The 24,339-nt window shown below is 38.6% G+C and overlaps 1 protein-coding gene across 1 annotated transcript; it reads right to left on the bottom strand.

Moving 5' to 3' along the window:
* Positions 1–75: 75 nt before the first annotated feature.
* INTS7 (integrator complex subunit 7) lies at positions 76–24,221 on the bottom strand. The gene is made up of 20 exons (XM_014951230.1): positions 24,095–24,221; positions 23,726–23,855; positions 22,853–22,999; positions 20,666–20,803; positions 20,102–20,148; positions 19,387–19,586; positions 18,230–18,352; positions 15,694–15,811; positions 14,490–14,624; positions 13,853–13,950; positions 12,955–13,194; positions 12,101–12,238; positions 11,186–11,392; positions 7,425–7,619; positions 6,520–6,623; positions 6,070–6,138; positions 5,075–5,207; positions 3,830–3,928; positions 3,166–3,351; positions 76–2,242 (listed from the first exon to the last, which is right to left on the bottom strand). Exons 1-20 carry the CDS (start codon positions 24,183–24,185, stop codon positions 1,955–1,957), a joined length of 2,886 nt encoding a protein of 961 aa, XP_014806716.1. The 5' UTR covers positions 24,186–24,221; the 3' UTR covers positions 76–1,954.
* Positions 24,222–24,339: the final 118 nt, after the last annotated feature.

Genomic DNA, 24,339 nt, shown 5'->3' with positions numbered 1-24,339 from the left:
GATAAAAAAAAAAAGTTTGACCTCTTAGTCCTTTTTTTTTTGTTTGTTTTTCTTTTTGCATCAAAATAAAGACAGTTTGTGGTTAAGACATTGATCTATGACTTTATTGGAAAATGCAACCAACCACAAACAGTTCAGGTCCTCAATCTGACAGACTTGCATGCACAACTCTAGGTGAATCAACTTTCTGGACCACACAACTACATGTAGCTATAGGTCCATGTATGCATGCAAATCTGTATGTGTATATATACACACACGCCTAAAAAACTAAGTACAAAACCATAGAATTGGGGATAGAAATCACCATTTTCCTCAGCCAGCTTGAAGTGTAGTGGTGGTTTCTGTCTCCTGCACAAAATAAAAATGAGGTTTAAGAAGGATAATGGTGAATTTTTCACCAATTTTGTGAGTCTTCTATTTCCACCTTGCTGCCCAATTATCTTTTCTGTTTAGGATTGTAGCCTGACCAAGACACTATGAAATCTACCATGATCTCATCCTTTTTTTTTCTAGTTAATCTTAAGCCAAGAGGAAGAAAGTTGATTTCTTAAGCAACTATTACGGGAAAACACAGTGAAAACAATTCTTCATCCAGCTATGCCAAAGAAACCTAGTCTTATAACAATCCATTATCATATTCTCTGCATATAAAGCAAGCAGAACCTGCAAGCTGTAGTCAGCATCTACAGTGAAATCAACTTGAAGAAATAACAATATCTTAGGAATTTACTGAGAAAACAACAAATGAAAATTTCTGCTTCAATGAGAGGGATTAAACCATTTACAAACTGAAGTCTGTAAGACATTCTTCCCTCCTCCCCATTCAAGTGGGTCCTACTTTCCTGCACTGATAAGCAGAGATTATTTATGAGGAGCAGGTGAAGGACGTGTTATGTGATCTATTGCCTGGGAGCCCAGACACAGGCCGAGTTCAGCCTTTTACATCTCAAAGGAAGCATGAAAACTATGTATGAAGTAATATATTTCCAAAGTTACTCTGAATTAATTTCTAGTATTGGCAAAATTCTCCTTCAAGTTATCCTGTAAAAGTAACAATTAAGATCACTAAATTGGTCAAAGAGTACACAAGACCACAAAGCTTTGGTATATAAAATTCCTTTTTTAAAAAAACAAAGCAGTTAAAACAAATGACAACTTGCAAGATAATTTCGCTCTTCAACAAGCAAACAAAAAGCCCCCAACAAAACCAAAGCCTTCCAAAACAGATATACACGAAGATTCATTCAACAACAACATAGTAATCTTTCCTATATCATCTGAGAAACAGTTATTGTTCCCACCTGTAAAATTCTGCCTCTTGTAAGACTCCCCAGACAGCAACCCTTCAAGCAGTCTCCTTCCTCTACAATGACTAGGTATGAGAAGTGAGCTGCAATTTTTTTTTTCTTTCAGGTGTGTGCACTAAGTAGTGCTGATGAATTGTAATAACACACATACACCAACCAAATACTGAAAGTTTCTATTAAAAATGTCAGAAAAAAAATAAATCTCTGGATATTCCTGCCAATTCCTTCCTGTTAAAAGATACAGACTTGGTATTACACTCAGTTCTATGTAACTAGCCAAAGCGTTTACAGATGTCCTGTAAGCCTAACATTAGAACCTATGTGCTTCAAAAAAGACAGTACAGAAAACACTAGTCAAAGAACTGTTAGTGTTCCCTGCTATCAAAGTTTCTGAAGCCTGCTGTAACAGGTTTGTAAACAGAAGTGAAGGCATCAGGTAGAAGAAGTTCTTACATTAAAAGCACAACTCCAGATTTGAACAGAGTTGCCTCTGCTGAATCAAGTTCAAGTTTACTCCAGATAGTTTAAAAAGCAACAAATTGTCATCTGAGACTTCCTAGAAGGTTAAAACTGTAGGTCTTTCAAAAAGAGAGTCCAAGAAAAAACTGTAATACCATTGACTGGGATAGAGTCACTGCTGGGAATCAAAACCGTGAGTAGGCTGTTCTTTGCTGTTGCTGCTGTGATGGTGGCTGTCCTTGCTGTTGCTGAAGACGAACCTGCTGGGAGTATGGATCCTCAAGAGATTTAACAAAAATAGTTGTTTTAGGCCCCGTTTTCCAGACAATACCATTTGAATCTATTACAGAGGACTCTACTGTGATGTTGTGGGTGCCAAGTATCACAAAGTTTAACAGAAACTGAGTGCTGAAGTAGTCGTTGTGTGGTTCCACCCTCTGCTCCATTTCATTGGTCATGTTGTCAATAGGAATCTGAGAACACATGGAAGGTAAAAATGCCATTTTATATAAACTTGCTAAAATAAAATGTCTGCTCTCTGTTTGAAAGAGGAAAGAAAAAAGTCTTTGTCCTCAATTTTCCTAAAGCAATGGATGGGCATGTTTGAGCCACCTTGATATGCTTTTTCATCAATGAATGAATTCTTTTAGATTTATTTACAGAAGCAAGGTATCTAACAAGTCTTTTTCTCCTCAAGGTCCTAGCTTTCCATAGAGTAATAAGAGTCAGACAAACAATGCATACTTCCTAGTCTTGTTTTTCTTTCAGAAGCAACTGACTTTTCCCCCCCTCAAAAAAAAACAAATAAAAAACCAACCCCAAAATGGACCAAAACAGTTCTTTCACTAAATGTCACACAGTAGCAGAACCTGAACTTCAGACATGCGATTTTTTGTAAAACCATTGACTTGAATTTCCTATGCATCTCCTCAGGTGCTATTTAATTCTGACAGCCTGTCCTTACGATTTCCACACGCAAACAAAATCCACCTTAAAACGAGAATAAAGAAGCTCCAGAGACTATGTGGTAGAGAATAATCTACTCCTGCCTATTTTTCTCTGTATAGAGTTCCATATGATATATACTTATGTTAAAATTTCCTCATCTCAAGCACATTCCTAATGACTTGCTCTGAACATCACAAAGCCTCTTTTGCTTGGAAGAAAAACTAGTACAAACATATCCACATACAGCACACTTAAAAATCCCAGATCCCTTCCATGCACTGTGCCTGGCTCTGGCCAGTCTTTGAGAGTCACCTGTCAAGAGTGAGAGGATTACAGAAGAACCCATTCATTTCAATGTGAAAAATTCTGCTAGCCAGAGCCAAACAAGAGAGCAGGAAAATACAGCAAGAAAACTTATAGACTCCTCCTGGCTCTGTTCTATCCATACCTTATAGTCTTGTCCAGATTTGCTCTGCAGCACTGAAGAGACATTTAAACAGACAGACTGGATTTTACGGAAAAGGCCTGGTTTAGATCCGTGCTGAACCACTCCTTCCACCTTTAGGGCCAATTGCTGATTGTTCTGTACTGCAATAGGTTCTGCTGGGTTCCTCGGGGATGGAGACAGAGCAAGCTGAAACAAGAAAAACAGACTAAAATGTACTTTTATGCCTCCAGAAAAACAAAGAACTCAAGGATGAAACAGATGACCCTCTTATAGAAAAATTTCCAAGGAGGTGTTTGGTAGGAAAACCAGCAAATGGAAACACAGAACTTACATCTGAGACGTTGCTTTTTAAAGGAAAAGCCTTAAAGATAAAATCTAACTGGGTTAGCATTGCAGACTCAGAATCAATAAAAATTCCAGTTAGATTTTATCTTTAAGGCTTTGCAATCAAAAGAACCGAATCCTACTTGCCCAAGTCACAGTCTAGTGGTTCTTAATGATCATATGTACACATTATTCAAGTTATTCCTAACAGACAAACACGGATACTATTTGCTAAGTATCTTCACTAAAAAGCAGAAGCTTTGTGCCTTCAGTAAAGCTTTTCTCGTGAAGCAAAGACTCTTTACAGAGAAGTTTTAGGCCACATTTCAGCAGTACTTACCTTAATACTTGTAGACTGCAGCTTTTGGAAGAAGTACCTTTGAAATGAAAGGGGTACTTTCAACAATGCAATGACAGCATTGCTCAGACAAGCCGTATGCTGTAAGAAACAGAGCCAAAACAGTTGAGAAAATAATATTCATAGCATAGGAAAAAAGATGTGCACTTGAGGTACTGAAATTGCAGTAATTTCCACTAGAAGTCCAGAAATATATTGATACAGTCATAGAATAACAGCCACTATGATGACAGTGACTACATTCAGCCTCTCTGTTTATGTTCTGCCCTTTATGGAGAAGGTATTCTGCTCCAGAAAGGACAAGGAGGCCAAGAAAAACAAAAATCCAAATCATTTCAGTCGTAGTGTTAAGAGTCAGCAGAGCAGGATCTGCTTGAAACAGTCACACACAAACTCTCAAATAAACAATTCCTCTCCAAGCAAACAAGACTGGCATTTACCACAATTTAATGCGATGCAACAGTTAAGTTTTAACCCTCTTGACTACTCTGCCTTTCCCCACTGCACTATGCTGTTCTTCTGGCTCAGATGAGCCAAGGCAGCGCTACTGAAGTCACTGAGCTACGCTGATATGGAGCCAGTGACAACTAAGTTTACACAGTTTACTTTTGCTTTGTCTTACACAACTCATTCTTCTCTCCTATTTGGAATCAGTAAGGACTGTTGAATTTAGAAACAAGGCAAATAGATGCGAATCACGACAACTGAAAAATAAACTACATTGTTCCCATCAACAAGCACTTCAGCTTTACAACGTTCACTAACAGTAAAAGACAAAACCATACTAGCCCTGTAAAGGAGTACATTTATCAGCTCAGTGTTTGCATTCAGCACACTTTACATTGTGTTCTCCGATGACCTGCATCGATAAGAGAAACACTACACTCACAAAACACAGTATTAACTGCCAACAGCTCAGTGACCAAAGCTAAGCTCCTGCTGGACCCTCCAAGTGCTGTGTGTGGTAGGGGAAGAATTCCTTCATGACAAGAGCATGAGCAAAGAAAATAGACTTCAGTATTTGAATGAGAGCGTGGTTACAGATGTCTTGTCAAACCTTTAACTATTTTTGAAGTAGTGAGTCTCCACAGAGACGATTTGCACCAGTAAGAGGTTATGTTAATCAACTAAGTGTGCTCTTCAGTTTCTTGACCACCATAGACACATGGAGTTGCTGAGTTTCTGGAACCTTTGTCTACAGAATATACATTTAAAACCATTACTTACCAAGTAAGACACAGGAGCATACTTCCTGTTGAGGGATTCCACTTCTTCCAGTACATGATTAAATACAGACATCATTCTTCTTTCATATTCACTCTCGACATGTGCTGTTCCATTTGAGCTATATTCCTGGAAACTAAAAAATAAAACTTTTCATCCTATCTATGTTCATTGTAATCTGGGAGGCTCACTCTCAAACAGGCCCAACAAAACCATCCTCTGTTACAACTTGAAATCCAGTAAGAAAAAATTATGGCTTTCAGACTGTTCACTGTTTCTTTACTATTTTTTTTTCCACTGTAAGTCTTGTGCTTTACATTTAAACCCTTTCTTAACCACAGTTTATCCATCACTTTCTGTCCCCACCCTCTCTCACTTGAAGCAGTTACAGATCTAACAGACTAAGCACACTTAATTTCCCCTAGCTTTTATTTAAGTCTGCAGTGTTTATGTTTTTAAAAGTCCCACAACTCAAGGAAAATCAAGAATGCCAGTTTTAGAGCGATTCAATTTATAGGCATTTTAACATGATTTTTTAGTGGGTAAGACCACTCTTAAAAAAGAGCCAGAGGTGATGAATTTATATTAGAAGTTTAAACCAATTTAGTGCATATGTTTTCAGGGCTCTGAAGGAAACTAATGTGTGCTTACAAGTGGAAACAGTAGGTATGGGAGGTAACACAGAACAACACAAGTTAAAATAGGTGACTAAAGAAGAGATTAAAAGTTGTTTTTTTATTTTTTAATGCAAGTCTATATTGAGAACATTATGTTGGATTTGTCTTCAAGTGCAAAATCAGTATAAAATTCAGAACCCAAAACACAGTCCCCAACCTGCCAGGTATAGCACCACAGCAACAGGTCCTACAGCCTGCCCCGAGTAGAAATAGAAGAGTCTAATGAGAAACTTTCTGAACATTCTTTGAATTCCCAGGCTTAAAGCCCCAAGGAATCAGAAATAAATAGCAAAGGAGTAGAAAGTTAACTATCAAAGCTACCTTGCAGATTCTGGATCCAAAATCAGAGCTTCTATTGCATGTGAAATCAACAGGCAGCTCTGCTGTTGTCTGATATTAATACTAAGGAGTTAAAAAACTTTAAAAGTTGGCACCTAAAACAAGAAATGGAGTATACTTACTGGCACTTATTTCTCTAGCTTTTGTGAAATAACCCTACAGTCATTACTCCTTTAGTAAACAGAGCAAGAACTATAAAAATCCCAAGTTTTATGCTGTTGCAATTTTTGTGTCATAATTTGTTTATAAATAATTCCAAACAATAGTATGGCAATGTTCATTTCCAAATAGGTTTTCAGCAATTGGTGCCTAATTTTTATGGTACTAACTGCTTCAAAATGACTTTGTGCCAGTCTTTATAGAAAAGAGGACTGTTAAGCTTCATGCTGTCCTCATGAGAAGCATACAAATTCTATGATTTTAAAAGGATACAGTTCTACATTCCTTAGAGTTGCTGAGTCCGCATCAAAAGATGACTGATACAGGTCTCCATACCGTGTAGCCAGGTTTCGGAATTCCTCCATTGAGTGTTTCATCTACAGAGACAATGTTACTAGTGAAAAAAAAAAAAATCAAAGCAAAACAAACAAAACCCCACACATCCAGAACACCACTATACTATAACATACAACACTGAAGGGATAAGACAAGATACTCTGGAAAAATACACTTTTTCCACACAGATAAAAATCAGAGTAACAAAGTATTATCCATGCATTAAACAGGTATTTTTCCTGTAACACAGCACCAACATACCCTCCTTGAGTTTAAAAAACAAACAAACAAATAAAAAACAAAACAAAAAACCCCAAAAAACCTCACCAACAACCTCCCTCATCCCCTACTGGTAAATCAAACTGCTCTACCTTTCAAAGACTACCCACTGATTCCTTCTTGCAGACTAGATGCATTTTAGAAACAGGCTATCTGGGTGTTCTGTAGAGTATCAAGTCAATTGCCAACACTCAAAGGAGTTGCAGTAGGATCCTAAAGTATATATTCTTCCTTAGTATAATCACAGTATGTGAGGCATTTCAAAACAAAGTGTGAAAGGTCTCACTGCAAGTTTGAGTGTACCGAGAGGCTTACTACATGCATATCCTTGGAAGCTGTGCACATGAAAAGTATGAGAAAACCTATGTACACACTCAGCTCCAAAAAATGGCCCGCTATGGGCAGATGTTTTTTAAAGCTACAGGTGAAAACCAAGGCCCACTACTTAGCAAAAACTCTTCACTACCACTTCTCATTGATTTTGTCAGATGAGCTTGCTGAGAAGCAAAATTTATACCAGAGTCATAAACATAACTGCACAAGAGTGAAACAAGAACACCTGCCTGGTTAGAGATGCGCCCACACCTTTGCAGATCATTTCCTGATGTCATAGCAATCGTTGTGGCAATAGCTGGTGGTGGACTTGTTTTTAGGCTGTTGCAGGTACAAATAAGTTGAGAAAAAGCTTGCAGAAGGTCAATTCTGAGTTTCACAAATCCACACTGAAAGCTCAGAGGATTAAGAGGCGTACTAGCAGCCTGAAACACAGTAATAGGAATGTTGGCAATCTGGGTCAAAAGCAAACATGATAAAATAACTTTGCAATGTCACTGAACTGTCTCATTAGACAACTGAACCCTTCAGTTAAATTATAAAAGCTGTTTTTTTAAAACTACATTTAACAAGTTGGCTCAATTTAAATCATACTGAATATAAATCATACTAAAGTTTGGTAATTACTAAGCCATATTTCAAGTGTATCATCCTTGTAATAAATGTGACTTAAGCTGTTACAATGCTATTAGGGCATCTATTTATTCTTTTTCCAAGGCCAAGTCATTAAGCTTCAAAGGACATCACTCCAGACAGTCCTTGCAATAAGAGAGCACACTGAATTGGAAAGCAAACAGAAACACAAAAGACTGAAAAAGTGATTCTCTGCATCAGCCAGAAGAGAAAAAAATAGCTAAAGTTACTTGCAGCAAGAGGAAGGGGTGATAACCTTTGATTTTTCTGGAATGCTGAAACAGACAGGAACATTCCAAAGGCACTGAACCTTGCATTTGATAAAGGCAGAGACACAGTTCAGTGACAACTAAGAACAGTAAATAACAGAACTCCAGGAGAGTAGAAATGCTGCTTTTACTTAGAAAATATGGTTCTGTGAAACTTTGCTCCCTAAGAACTTATGTGACTTGCAGAAACATCTCTGACAGCTTAGGACACCGAGGAGGCAGACTGCAGCACTCAAGATTTGATACTAGTTAGGCCAAAACTGCACCACTTACTTCTCTTACGCTGTTGGGTTTTGAGAAGAGTACACTTTTTTCTTTGGGGGAAAAGCCATCTGCAAAACAAAGCACTGGTACCTTCTCTTACTCATAGAATAGAGGTATGTTAAACTCACACGTGTCTTCCCCAGTGCTTCTTATTTCTCAACAGAAAATGTCACTTCTGGAAGGAAGAAACTATAACCCATCCCAAAACCTTGCTAGGAATCATTCCTTTGTCAGCCAGAAGGCAGCAAACTAGTTTTTCACAAAACATGATGCCTTCTGAAAACTGGCCCGCTATTGACTAAAGTGAGGAAACATCAGCCAACTGCAGCCACTTTAAACTACAGATTTGAACTACAGAAATAAGAGTATTTCATCATTTGAGCCATTCAGCCCCTCTTATCTACCACTTTGCTTTCTCTTCTCCAAGGGCATTAAAAAAAAAAAACCCTTTTGAATAGAAATTTTTCAGTTTATTCTGCAAGGGTGGTTTCAGAAAACCCTCTGTGGAAGAGATCTCACTGCACTGTAATTGCTCTACAGAGACTACATGCTTTTACAGAGAGTGAAGTACCAGTACTTATATCAGGAAACTCAGACGGTTTTAGTCGCACAAATTGGACTCCATTCTTGTAAATGGAAATACAAGCTTGTCTCATTAATACTGCAATTTACGTTATCTGCTACCCATAAAGCACGGGGCAATAAATGAGTTACAATTCTTTTTTGAAAGTGACAGAAAGAGCTCTTTGGCTCAGCCAAGTTCTTCAAACACCACCACTTGCTACCAACATAGAGTTAGTGCCGCTCAATCAACAGGTATATTAGTGCTCTGCTCAATGGTTATATTAGTGCTCTGAATCTTCTCTAGATTACCAGCAGTGAAAAATAAGCACAATGCTACCAATGTGATGCGTGTTCTGTGCCAGAAAGAGCAGGTCCTATTCAAAACCTTTGCTAACTGTACAAGCAAGTACACAGCGAGACAGATGGGGACTGTGGCCAATACACTCTATAAGTCCCTGGCCTCCCCCCCACCTCATCCATCAAGTAATGGGACTTTTTTTTCCTCAGATGGACTAACCCACATGAAAGAACATTTTGCATACAGCAATGCAAGACAGTTGCATGTCTATCAAGAAGCAATTGAGAAATTTTCTGACAAGATCAGGCACTGTCTGAATATTATGTCATTGCTAAACTGTGCTGACTGAACATCTGCAACAGATTTACTGGCACAGAGTCTTCCAGCTACGCAGGGTCCATCACACGCGCTAACGCTCTGCGGTACCACCAGCGCCGAGTCATACTCTGCACTGAAACAGCAGCAATGGTAAATGTGAAGCCAGAGGGAAGAGACACCAAAAGTCTTCAGCAGTCAGACTATCATACACTTATAGCACTTTGCTCCCCTTTGAGATGCTGAGTTCTGCAAAAGCAAGCAGTGAGTGGCTCCTTTTACAGCTGATACACTCAAGCCTGGTTAGGAATTCATCCAGAGTGATGCAACAAGTCACCAACAGCCAGCAATAAAACCCAGTTTCCTCTTCTCTAGCCCTCTGAAACCTGTACTTACTCCTCTGGACCACAACAACCCACAGGAAGTGCTTTTCTGGGAGCAATACCTATGTGCAATGTGCAGGAAAAAGTCAGCAGAGGAGATGAGGACAAGAATCCTTCAACAGAGAAAAACCCCAAACTCTAGGGAAAGGCTAATGAAATTACTGAATCACAGAATGACCTATTTAAGCAGGTTATTCTTCTGACTGTATTAAATATTAACATCTAATTAGATGAGGTCTAAATCTCAAAGTCTTCTAGACATTACAGCATCTTGAAATGCTGAATTAAAAGGCTTATTCACTCTGCCAACAAGTTAAAGACAAATACTTCAGTAATAATGGAACTTTCTCTCAGAGGACATGATGTAAAGATGTAAAATTTACATCCTTCCTGCTTATTCAGGGACATTTATTAATAAACAGTAATATCTGAATTTTATTAAACATTAATACCTGAATTGTCATAACACTGACAATTCCAGTAATGAGCTTCATTCAAAAGACATACAGAAAACTTTATGCAAAGGTTACTTTTTGGAAACTAAAATATGAAATAAAGCATTGTGTGAAGCTGGATCATCTTTCATTAAGCAGCAACTTTAGTAAGAACTGAAGGTCTATATCCATTAATGCTTTTTTTGATTATGCTCACAGACATCACACACACAGCTTCTTGCCATTTTCACTACTTCAGAGAAACAGGAAGTATTGTATAGAAGTAGGTAGTATCTGAATTCTGCTGATTTGATGAGATTTAATTGTCCTCCTTCCTCTTACTAAATTGGAGTTGCCTTGTTGTTAGGATTCCATAGGATCACAGTGTCAAATACAAGGCAACAAACTCAGCAGCAGAGGAAGGCAATTAAATCGTCCTCCGTATCTCAAGAAGATAGCAGCCAATTAGACAAATTCCCAGGCTTGACTACTACAATAGCATTTACTCAGTCAAGACAAGGAGAAGAAAATTTTAAGTACTGTAACTTTAAAAAAAAAAAAGATCTGTCATACACATTACTTGATCAAGGAAGGAAGTGGGGAGGTGGAGAAGAAAAGAGAAATGTAGCTAATCACACTTAGCTGAGCTACATTTCTCCTCTCTGAAGATGTAGTGTGTTACAACTGGCTCTTCCCTCCAGACCTCTCAAAAAGAGGGCCTGGCAGATGTTAGAAACTTTAAAAACTTTTCAGAAGTTTAAGAAGAGAAACCAAACAGCCCCTTTGCAGTACACAGAAATATCATCACAAAAGTAGAAGATCTGTGCTAACCGTCAGTGACGCTATTCCTTTGTGATAGGATTTTAAAGCTTCAGCAATGCAAGAAAGTGCTGAGCTGTAGTTGTCCTCCTGCAAACCTGTCAGGCACTGTTCTGCATGGGAGAACTCCTTCAAACTGTTCAGCCAGAAGTAGAAGTGTTCTGAGGCCACTTGAGTCAGGAGGCTTTGATACAGTTCTCTGGCCATGTCATGGTTGCCCTGTAACGACAAGAATGTTTCCAAGAGGGGACATGAAAGAAATCTGTGTATTTCTATGAAACAGAGAGAACAGTAAGATCTCCAGAACTACTCTTACTTTAAAAATCCAAATAGTGAAACTTTCAATCATTTGCTCATGAAAATCCTATCAGTAAATAAAAGCACAAATGCTTCTTTTATGGAATTATCAGCCTGTGTAAAGTATAGCATGTATTTACACCAGATAATTCAATAAGATAAGAAACAAGCCTAAAAATTTACTTTTACCCCAGCATCTTGTGCTAGGGTTTCTGTGTAATTCTAACCCCAGCTCTGACTTTACTGAAGGGAAAAGAGAAACAGATTTTCTTCCTCTCTTCACATTGAAGAAGAGAAGCACACATCAGGATGGTTCATATCACCTTCTAAAGAACAGTTTGACAATGCAAATTAGGCATGTGCTCAAGAAAGTATGAGGTCATTACTTTCTTCCTTCTCAAATGCTTCAAAAAAGACAAGTGAAAAACCATTCTGATGGGACAACTGCCCTAAATGGTATATGTCTGAATAAGCATTCCAGGGAATTAAAAGGGAAAATTCCGCCCCTCCTCCCCCAATAATTTCCTCCTTTGAAGTCCCATTTTCCTTACTTTCTCTTTCCACTTCAAAGAAATCAGCAGCACCCTTCCAACCATGCCAAACCTTTTTCCTCCAGGTTTTGTCACTTACCATTCTGGAAGCCTGCCTGGCTATCCTGTAGGCTGTCCATCCATTGGAGGCATTCTCAAGCTGCTGTTTGATAACAGTTTTGACTTCTGAAGATAAAGCTTTCTGACTGGAAACAAATATCACTGTCGCAAGAGAAACCTAATGAAAAGTAGAGGGGTGAGGAAGAGGGTTATATCTCAGGAACTAAAAACAAGGGGGAAAAAAAAGCCAATTCTGTTTCCTAAACTATCAGAAATGATCTTTATTTTGGACTCAAAGCTACATAGAAGATTACATATACATTTTAACTGAGGAACTTTTCTCCGTCATGTACCTTTTAAATAGTTATGGCAACCAAGTATTTCTTGTAGATAAAAGTAACTTTCATTTAAAGAATCTTTACTGTGGCTTTAGATATTTCGAATGCTCCAAATGAGTTAACAGGACACTTGTAATTTCTTAAAATTCAAATTCATTTCCAAATAGATGTGATAAAAGCATTTTTATCTCTTACAGTATATTAAAGATCATGTGAATTGGAATACCAAACATAAATTGAGCTAACTGCCATTTTGTTTTTCCTATAACCACTATTTCACAGATAGTCCAACAACTTCAATCCCTAGATTTGTCTAAGCAGTGCCATCTGCTGGAAAGTTTAATGGAATACACTGCATAGTTCAGGTCCACCTATGAGATAGAATTTCCAACATTGAACACTGACATACGTAGTCAAAAGTTAAAGCAAAGCTGAAAATAGTGGCTATAGAAGACTGGCACACCAACCTGGACATCACAAAAAGGCTTAGGTGCTTTTAAAAATAAAATCTATCCACAGTAATTTAAAAAGGCTTTTCACCAGAAGGTGATCTTACCAAGAGTTCCTGCTTTTTATCTGTGGCAGACCGGCCAATTAATTTGTAGAGGTCCATTAGGTCTCCCAGCATCCCATCTGCCAGGACAGGCAGCTGCATGGCAATAGCTGCTAAACAGTGGCACATGAGAATCCTGGCGGTGTCCTGGGCGCTGTGCAGCTGGGTCAGCAGGGACTCAACTACCGACTGGCTCAGGTGAGGACGGCACTTGACCAGCTTCACCATACAAGTTAACGTGATCTGCAAATCACACAGCCAACAGGCACAATAAACACAATGGCTACTCACAAATAAAAAAGCCAGACACTTATCTGCAATTATGATTGCAGAACCACATACTCTGCAAAAGATGAGACTTTTCTAAGACCCCAAGCCTCTCAGCCTGTGCTCACCGCACAGAAACATATCACAAATTCAAAAAACAATAACCTTCTTTCTCATACTACCAGTCTTTACAGGGAAATAACTAGATAAAATTACTGGTTATGCAGCTCATGAAGAGGGAAAATACAATACTTCTATAGACAATCATTTTTAATCACATATATTGCATTCCCATCTCCAAAAAACAGGTTCTCTGCAAGATTCTCTTCATCCTCCAGAGACACCTCCATCCCATGTTCAAGTTCATGTTTTATTAGAGCTACTCCTCAGAGGAATGCATTTTTTTCCCCTGAAACAATCAAATTACTCTAGAGCTGAGAGGAGTTGCACTATAGCTGTGCTCAGTTTCTCTTCTGCTCTGAACTCTGATTACAGGCAAAATATAGAAAAACCTTAATTTCCTTCCACTATATTATGTTTCCACCAGAAAGGATCTGGTGCACACTAGCCTTTTGTTACACAAGCTATTACTCTAATGTACAGCTGTGCTAAGGGAAGACAAGAGTAACCACACCTTTAAGGTTGCCTGAGCTCCTGGACTGTCATCTTGACTACAAAGAACAAGAAGAGCTTCTAAGCCAAAAACTGCATCTTGCTCCAGAGGCAAAAGATCTAAGAAAAGAAAAAAAAAAGTAAGTTAGTTCCCTGTTACATCTTCTGACCATAACTGGTGTAATGCTTGAACTGATGTTGCAGTCACGACAGATAAGTATCTTCCTAATATTCTGCCTTACCTCATTTTGATCAGAAACAATTCTGCCATTTCATGTCTCAGGTAACTACTCAGCAGTCACACTGTGATATTTGTAAAACGTGAATAAATCTCTGGACTAAGATGTCTAAATACCCTGTTATTCTTTTGCAACAGACTTTGTGCAAAGAGTTTGCAAAGGTTGACAAACAATTCGCTAGTCTTACAGTAAAGACAAGACAAGCATTTATTTACCACAAGTTCTACCGTGCCCAGTAGTTTTCTGAAAATTTGACGAAGATGGAATCTTCCCAACCGTTCATAAAATCATACAGAATATTTTCCAATAAATTGTAGTCCCAATTCTCCGTAACCAGCATGAAGGATCAGACAGATTTACAGACAAGACCAGTTAATACCTGTTAAGTGCACACATTTCATTATCCTTGCTTCCATTTACCTTTTTCCTGACAAGAGGCTGATATATTAGTCAGAATTCTCACACCATGAGCTGCAATGCCACGGTTATTATGGTAACAGCACTCCTGGGCTAGTTTTACTAAATCAAATGATCTCACAGTTGTAGCTGCCGTTCCTAGATAAAGACAAGGTAAACAAGACATCAAACAGCACAGTTTATAATTACACCACAGATCTTTTCAAGTATACATTTCTACAAAGAACTTGTAAAAAAAAATCCTAAATCAATACATGTTTAAAAAAGATGCAACCTGGTCTAGTGGGAGGCATCCCTGCCCATGGCAGGGGGGTTGGAACTAGATGATGTTTAAGGTCCCTTCCAACTTTACCCATTCTATGACTTTATGAAAACATATCTTTCTCTCTCTTCACACACAGAGGCCCTCCCTCCATTCCTGAACATCATACAAATTAGAAATACATTGAGAAAGAATATTTGGGTCTAAAGGCTGATGTTTCAGGGTCTCAAAGAAATATTCCCTTAAGAAACATTATATCTGATTAAAAAAAGTCAGGAAGCATGGTAATTATCAAGACATGCCAAAATGACTTAAGAGGATGTACTACTTTTCTCCATTTCTGCAAGCCCATGTAGTTGGGCTCATAATACTCATTAGGGCAGTCTGGCTTTCAAGAAAAAAGAAAACAGTACGATCACCATTTTATGAACAAAATACCTTGAATCACTTTAAAATGTCTAAAATTCCACCAGAGAATAGTCACAAGGCAGACAGGTCCACCTGGTACCAAACCAGGCTATTCCCACAAGGGTGGCATAGCTTGACTGTGCCAGGGTAACACGCCAGCCCACTCTAAAGCCATTTACTCTCCACACTACTCAAAAACTATGCAAATCCATGGTTTCAAAGCACCTTAAGCAGGACACATGTCAGCCATCTGAGAGGCATTACATTTCTTCATAAAATGAAGAAAAGTTGAAGACAATGTTTTTCATATAGCATACTACCCACAAAATCCAGAATAAAATCTTAGACCATAACTATGCATGGGTATACAGTATCAAATTTTAAGTTTACATACAATGAACACAATCTGACTCTCAGCTAGTGTTCTGAAGTTCAAAAATAGTTCAAGAACATGCTACAAAGTGTTTCGATGGAACTCATTATTGGTAGACAGCCAAGCCATTAAAAATGCCAAAGATAATAATCTAGCCTTCTTACCTGGAGCACTGCTGAAGTACTGTTTAATGGCAATGGTCCCCGAGAGCGTGGAAAGAACAGAGAGCATGCCCAGTTTCAAGCTGTCGTAAGGAGTGTGAAGAGCAGATTCACAGAGAGCCTAAAGATTAGCAGGAGAAAAGATGCAGAAGGAAAGGAGTCCAATGAGCTCTCTGTATTAAACATTTAGCTGCACTTGTCTGTGAAGAGTTTTGAGAGTCAAGATTTTTCCACAGAAAATACTATACTGAAATCAAAACTTAGAAATTATGTCCTGAAGCATCTGTTTTTGTAGACAGAGGACATAACTTGCAGAAAAGTGACAGTGGGCCTCATATGCTATGAGACACCAATTATAAGTCACTTATCAATTAAAAATAAGTGGCAAAAATATTATCAGTTCTCATTGATCAAATATTGCACAAGAATTTAAGACAGTTCTCCAGTATGAGGCACACTGATCATTTTGTCTTATAACAATCTGCAGGGGTTTATATAAGTATATGTCTCTGAAGAGCAAAGTTTCAAGTGTCATTTACTTCAAGTCCTGTTGTCCAACAAAATACAAAAGTTTAAGTTTCTCTTTGGAGGCTTTTTTAGTCAATGTGAGAGAAAGAGTATACTTCATTTCTGTCTTATACTGCTGCCTCAGAGACTGTCAAAGCTGAATAAAAGAAAAAACAACACAGAACTAGTTTCACAGAACAAATAAAAACCCCAAATAGTGTTCTTATTCTTGTACAGTGTAAGGATTAAATTCTAAATAAGTTTGCAATTTGTACCAACATAGTATTTTGCTAATCTACTGAATAGCATGGCATCAACAGACAGAAGAAGGTACAATGATTAGGCTTGAAAATGAATCTTGATGTCTCCCAAGACACTGATGTTTTACTCCAGTACTATTAGATCACCACTCAGGGCATATTTGAAACAGTAACTGTGAAGAATTCCAGGAGTACAGAAGATTGGATGGACCACAAAAAAAAGCAGGATGGACCACAGACTGCTTGTTACCTTCACAGTCAATAGGACTGCTCTAAGCATCAACAGCTTCTAAAGCTGATGTCTAGAAATCAGTGAAGTCTCCACAATTCAAAGACCAAGCCTCCTATGTGACCTACACAGACAGACCCAAAATGCTGAAGTAGTTAACACTGCTGAAACTCTTGTTGGTAAAAAGATACAAGAAGCAGGTTTTGCTGTGAGAAAAGAAGGGTCTTTTCCAGTCCCTGTTGTATAAACATTACCAACTTATTTAAATATATAGAAAATATATGGAAAGTCAAAATGTTGACTTTTTGGAAGTCAGAAAAACTCTCCTTCTGCATGCCATTCAGCAGGCAGTAACAAGCTTCAGGCAATTAATTTTTTTTCTGACATCAATGGAACTTTTTCCTACTTTTCAACCATCAGGACACCTACTTTAAGACAATACATCACAATGAAAACCATGTTATCAGTGTCTCTAACATGTTGAGATAACTACCAATCAGGCATAATGGTTTAGAGTACCATTTTGACTGCAAAGAATCCATAATTAAAGCAATTTCTTAACATTCCTAAAAGGAAATAATTTTCTGGTATTAATCCATTATGAAGAGTAAAGCACTTCACTAAAACAAAAGCCTCTGCACACTCCAAATCATCTTATCTAAGAATTGGAGGCAAAGCAAGAGGTGCTTTATTCGCACAGAATTATTAACAAAAATCTGCAGTTTTTCCTCCCAGCTGTCTTATCCTCCAACAGCACATAGCAAAAGTAGTTTCCAAGAACAGCAAAGAAAAAAACCCCAGAAAAATAGAGCTATAAACCCATATCATTAAGTTCTTGAAATATTTACTTTCCCATTAGAATCTTATTCTTCTACAGTCATTTCTACCAGAAAAAAGGGAAAGTCAAGGGGAAGAAAGTGTTTATATGCAGCTGTGACTGAATGAAAGCAGCAATCCTATCTACAATGTAACAACTGTTTCCCCAAATAATACACATGCATTATAAACACCTTTTAGGGTCTCCTTCATGCAACAGGTGCAACAAGGAGACTATTGAAATCGAGCCATTAATCCTAACAAATGAAGTCAAAATGCCCTATGTCCTTTCAGGTATACCTTGCTGGACGGCAAATGCTGGATGCTTTGACAAATTCCAGAGAGACTCTATGTTACACAAGAGCATAAATACATACTCGGTATCATCAGGTTAACGTAATCATTCAGCTCTCACGTCTATTATTTTAGATCAGTTTGTCAGATGGAAAAGGTTAGGCCTTTTTATGGTAAGAACATACAACATGACACACGCCCTTCCTCGGGTATAATACTTTGGCTTTGATCCTCATGGGTCAACTTATCTAACTCAAGATGTTCTATTAAGTGTTCACCAATAGTTGGCTACTCTGCTTGGCAGAGTACCCTGATATAGGGATATGGAGATGTATGTTCTTTCTTATTTTACCTCCCAAATTGCTCTTCTGGAAACAATTCTACAACTAATTGCAAAGTTTCATCATAAACTTTAGCTTTAAAATGTACAAACCTGAATATTTTCTCTGCTCCACGTATGTGGTGTCTTGTTGGCCAACAACTTTAAATCTTGGATGGCAAGCCTCTTCACAGCCTTCCTGGGGTCATTCTTCAAGTATTGCAACAAAAGCTGGATCTGAAACAAAGTAAATTCATTGTTTGAGATAAATGCTACTAGAAGGAAGTATTTTAGGAAGTACTCATGAAGAAATTTTGAGCATTCTCTGCCAAAACTACCTTGCCTTATCTGTCCGATTGCCTGCCACACAGAAAGGCTCTTGCTTAGGCTCTGATGCCATGGCAAGCTAAAACAGTCCGATAGCCAATTTCTACCTGCTCTTATTGTTCACACAGCCTACTCTACATCACCATGCATACCTAAGAAACCTTGAGACGTGTTTCAGCACTCTCAGAAGTACCATAAAATACCCCCAAGAAGCTCAGTAAACACCTTACACTGTCATAATTACGCTACTAGTGCCAAATGCCCAGAATACTTAACTAATCTGAGTGTCTGCGTGATCTGCAGTTAACAGACAATAACACAGACATACTTTGTATGTCTCAGTAGTTGCCAAAAACAAACCCAAAACCCCAACCAAACAAAAACAGCCCCTACCCAGCCTCTCCATGGCTGTTTTTTTTTCCACTGTTTTCCCATAACTTGGTTTATAGTCCTAGATTATAGCAACAGATTCAAACTTTTCAGAGTTCATCAAGAAACACATTTTTAAATGCCCTCTATGCTACTGAAATATTAATCTGCTTGCACACAAAGAAGGCAAAAGACACACCCATGAACCAAGAGAATATACAGCAGTGAGAAGTGAAGCCTGGGTTCTACAGGTAAGATGAAATGCTCTCAGAAAAAGCCAGAGTATTTGCTTTCCTAAGTGCTGATTGATCCTAGTTAATTTCAGTCCCAGCTGATCTGGAAAAAAGACAGGTTATGAATCTGTAAAGAAGGGTTTCTGTGTTTGATGGGATTATCTGGAAGTGGGGCCAGAGAGGGGAAAAAAATAAAGAATACCCTGGAAACTGCTGCTGCTTTCCTACAGCACATAGGAGCATCCATCCTAGCATATCTATCACGATTTATTTTTGACATCAGCTAGAATCTGAGGTTTTTAAATGTAATTTAAGTTGAATAAATTAATTAGGAAGAATTACCTGTTTGGGAATGTCAACCAAAGAAGATGCAGCAAGCAGAGTAAAAGTGTGCAGAGTAACAATGACCATCTTGGTAGAGGGGTAGGATGTTACCAGCTGCTGCAGCAGCTGCCGGGAGCTGGAGGCCAGGCTGGCGTCATGATGCATGTGCTGTAGAATTGGGATCAACTTCAATTTCAAGTCCACAGGTGTGGCCAAACCTGCAACAAGGAAGAGAAACACAGGCAGAATGTAAGTCCTTTGTACCGGCTTTCGGCAGTACTGAGGCACACAATTTGTCTGTGTTGCTACCACTGCTGAATGCAGATTGTGCAGACACCTACGTTAGTTTCAAATAACTCATCTACTAGCTAGCAGCGCAACAACTGTGGTATCAAGCACTTTTATGGCTCTTTGAGAGGGTTGCTCCTTGCTTCATTGCACGTAACATACATATTAACTCACCGGAAGCAACCTGTGATAGTCTATGTAAGTTTATTCACTGTACTATGGATGAGCTTTTATTCTTTACCAAACAGGTGTTTTAAGAACTTAGAGTTTTAAGAGGACACAACAACCAGATATTAGACTATTGATTAGCTACTTTAATTGAAAAGCTGGAATAATTTGAGGATAAGGGCAACAGCTTGTGATGTCTGACACTTACATATAGATAATAAAGAATTCTCAGAGAAATTAAAGCTTTTCCCTTCTATCGTTCAATATACATACATACCTTGAATCATCTCACTGATTTTATTGCATATTCCAGCAGCAAAATCCCTGTAGAGAAAAGACAAAGTACCAGGTGAAATGCAAAAAAAAAAATAGACACTTAAAAATAATTAAAAAAAAATAATCAATTGAACTACCAATCATGTTATTTTTATAAATAAAAACTTTCACAAAAGAGTGCTTGCCAAGACCTAAAGTTTAAGAATGCCTGCACACGGGCATGATCAAATGGCAAAACTAGAAGCTTTAAAAATGTGTCAAGAATGATAAACAGCACTACATTTTGTTCCCTAGTATGTCTGTAAAATAATCGTTAATTAAAGCTGCTATTACACTTTGCATTCCTATATTTCAAGTTTTCCCTTACTTTTTTATAAAAAAGAAAATAATCTATTAAATTTGTATTCAGATTTCTTTATAATATCATTATTACACATAATTAAATGTTTTGCTATGACATGGTTAGCACTACAGAAGGAAATACTAAGGTTTGTGAATGCCAGTGTCAATGGAGTTTCCATTCTCTGTAATACGAAGAACTGAAAAAAAAAAAAGTACTTCTTACTTTGATTGTGCAGAAAAGTTGGCAGCAGCAAATATAGCAGCTTCAACTTCCACATTATCATGGGAATCCAAACTCTGACGAATACTGTGATGTGCATTCTTCCTTTCTGGAATAATAGATGCCATGCTGCCCAACATCCTACAGAAATAAATCACAGCAAAATCAGCAAGAACAATGATCATGAAGAAATGCAAGATGAAACCAAATAGAATGTAAAAGGACTGGTTAAAGGACTATTTTTATATAAGTATGTGCTTTGCTATGTCTATTACAGAAACAAATGCTCAAAGTAGGCATGTAATTAAAAGGTAACAAATTTTGTCACATGGGTTACGTCAGTGGTTTAATAACAAATTGATTATGTGTTGATAACTTTCACTTGAAAAGGGCACAGTGAGAAACTTACCAAGAATTCTTCTAAAATTACGAGTGCACAGTAGCACGAGGAAAAATATTTTTAAAATGCAAGCTCTTTTACATTCAAGCTCTGGTATCAATACAACAGTTTTACTCCTAAAATGTACTAATGGCTATTTTCAGACACACATGAAATACACATCATGGGATATACATTCAGTGGTGGTCTAAGGGGGAATAAAGCATTTAGATAACTGTTTCCACCCTTTATATCCCTCTTCCCGATTAAGACTACAGAAGTGCCAGATGTCTGAAATCATAAATTTTAGCCACGTGCTAAGAAAGCAGTGTTTCTAGAACACTACCATGACCAAGTAAACAAGTATCAGACTTTCATCATTTATGTCTAAGATCTTTTGCTAATGTGAAATAAGGTTATTACTGGGAATAGCTCAATACCTTTTGTGTAACTGCTAAAAAAGGAGAAAAATCAATCTAAGCTTTGCTAAGAATATCTCAAAGATACTTTTCTGGCATATTTAGCATAATATCATTAAAAGAAGAATGAATGCAGGATTTGCACCAATGGTAATTTTAGCAAGAGTTCTGTGCAAATATTTACACACAGTTATCTCGCAATAAAATTCCACAGACACAAAATTTTGTTTTAGCACATCTTCCTTTCAGCATGTTCTTTCTTACTGACACTATTTAAGTAGAATAAGAGCAAATCAACTGAAGATTTTCAACTGGAACTGTTGAACCAACAGCTATTTTACCCTTGCATTTGATACATCCTGTGAATCGATTACTAATTTAAGCATTTTTTTTAAACTGAGCAGGTTCCTGGATCTTCTAGCAGTCTGTAAAGATAGCCCTCAATGCCAGTCAACAACTGTAATCTTATGTTAGAACACTGAACTGGAACTACAAGAAAACATGTAGATATATTGTATTCATAGATTTTTGAGACAGAGCATGAAAGCACAACCTCAAATGAAATATCAAAAGAAGAAAAAAAATGGATGTATGAGGTAATCAAACAAACCCCTGTTAATGCCTCCCATCTTCCAATAGTGAAAGAGTAAGAATTCTAAACAGGTAAAAGAAAAAATGCAAAGGGAGATAGAAGAGCACTCTCTTCACATTTGAATTCATTTGCACAGGAGTTGGAAGATGCAGTTAAGACGACCACATTAGATAGTGGTAGAGACATAGACAGCAAAAGAGCTGGACAGTGACATTAAAGATAACTTAACTTTATGTTTTTCCCCATTTGATTCCCAGGGCAGTCCAAGCAACCAATAACACAATGGCACTCCCTTAGAAGTTATTGATCAGAGACCAACAAGCTGCAAACTTATAGGACAACAATAAATAAAAAATAGCTGCAAGTGTAATAATGTTTACATTAATAAGTTATGGTTACAAGTTAACAAAAAATATTTTGACAGGTAAGGAAGCATTTTTGGTCCTAGTCTAAATATATCATAGGCAACATATGATATACAGTATATACTTATTCTCTGGGTTACACATACAACAGGTTCATTCTCCTTCTCCTTTCAATGCTGCAAATGCTGTTTTGCCTGGAGCCATCCACAAAATTCTCACCACCAGAAATGGTTAATAACCTTGTTGTTCTGATCACAGATTGTTATCGCTCACGTCCTCTGAAGACAGATGTCTTTGCTTTTAACTCTATGAGCAGTGTATAAGATGCCTCCTACCTTTCACTCAAGGTAGTTTCAGATTTTGTTATTCCAGACCAGCACACTAATAATTAGCTAGAGATTTGAAGGAAGTTAGATTCATTTTTGTAATACATACCGAAGGGTAATAGCCCGAGCAACTGGATCATTGCTATGAATTACTGAGAAAACTCTTTTGACAAACTCATCCACGTTTAGTATCTTCTCTAGGTGCTTCTCGCTCTGCTGAGTAACTTTCAGCACACACAGCCTCAGGAAGTTGTTTCTATTAGGAGACACATATTTCTTTATCAGACTGTTTTACAATAAAAATTCAAACACTTTAAACATGAAATTATTTTAAAAAGAACTCATGAAAGTAAATTAAAACAGGTTAAGGTCTATGCTTTAGAAACATTATATTTAATTAGACTGCTACAATCAAAATAAAACTATTGTTTTATTTTCTAGTACAGGCAGTGTAAAATAGGCCCAACTCCATGGAAATGCAACTGTTGACACCAGTGAGAAGGAGTGTAAGCAGATGCATCTTTTGTGCACACTTAGGGATCTAATTCTGCTAGAAAAGCATATCTAGGACTAAGACAGAAAAGTCTAATTGCCATTCCCAGGTGCGAGTGAAGCTCTTTTCCTTTCTGGAGCCAACACTGAAAGATTCCACAACAGCAACTCCATAAGCTACTACAAAGTAGTTCCAATTCCATCACACGCATCACTTGGACATGGAGCATTTGGAAAAAAGCTACACTTTGGGCTTTGTTATTAACATCCCTTTGACGTGGACTGTGCACATGTGATCATTCATCTGTTTATTAATTACGAATCTGAAGGTGCCTAGGGAGCAGAATTTACACCAGTTGACTCGACCCAGTCAGCAAGTGAATGCTGAAAGGCGGGTGGGCGGGCAGGAGCGGTGTCACTGTCACCCCCAGCCACCCGAGCCCACTACAGACAGGGAAAACAAGCGCCAGTCAAATACAGCTCCACTTACCCCACCCGGAAAACGTCCGCTAGCTTCAGGAAAGCTGAATTAATGAGAATAGGGAAAGGGTACTTCTGGAAGAGCCTGGGGAAACGCACGACGGCTTCGCACTGCTCCCCGAGTTTGCCGGACCTGAGGCCTAAACGAAACAACCATCATTACCGGGGAAACCAATGCTCCGTCAAAACCGAGTCCTTCCTCCACCCCGTCCCTGGCGGTAAAGCGGTACCAGACACCTCCCGGCCGCTGGGGATCCAAGGACGGGACTCACCCGCCCCCCCAGAGCGCGGCGCGAGGGCAGAGAGCGGGCACCGACCGCCCTAGGGGTGGCCCCAGCCCCGCTCCCTAGGCCGGCCACAACCCCGAGCCCGCCTTCACCTTTGTCCAGCTCCATGAGGGCGGAGTTAGCGTCCAGCTCCTGCTCGCCATAGCCCGCATCGGCCAGGAAGGACTTAGCACTGGCAGCCATACCGGCGGCCCCCCCCACCGCCTCAGCGCCGCTCCCCGGCCCGGCCGCCGCGCACGCGCAGCCGCCCTCCCGCCACCTCAGCCTGAGGGGGGATTTATGCGCACGCGCCGCGCCCGGCAGAACCACCCATCACCGGGGGTGGAGGTGGCCCGGG

The sequence above is a fragment of the Calidris pugnax genome, unplaced genomic scaffold (assembly GCF_001431845.1).
Source record: "Calidris pugnax isolate Ruff unplaced genomic scaffold, ASM143184v1 scaffold24, whole genome shotgun sequence".
In the NCBI taxonomy this organism is placed as follows: Eukaryota; Metazoa; Chordata; class Aves; order Charadriiformes; family Scolopacidae; genus Calidris; species Calidris pugnax.
This window is presented reverse-complemented; position numbering and strand designations above follow the sequence as displayed.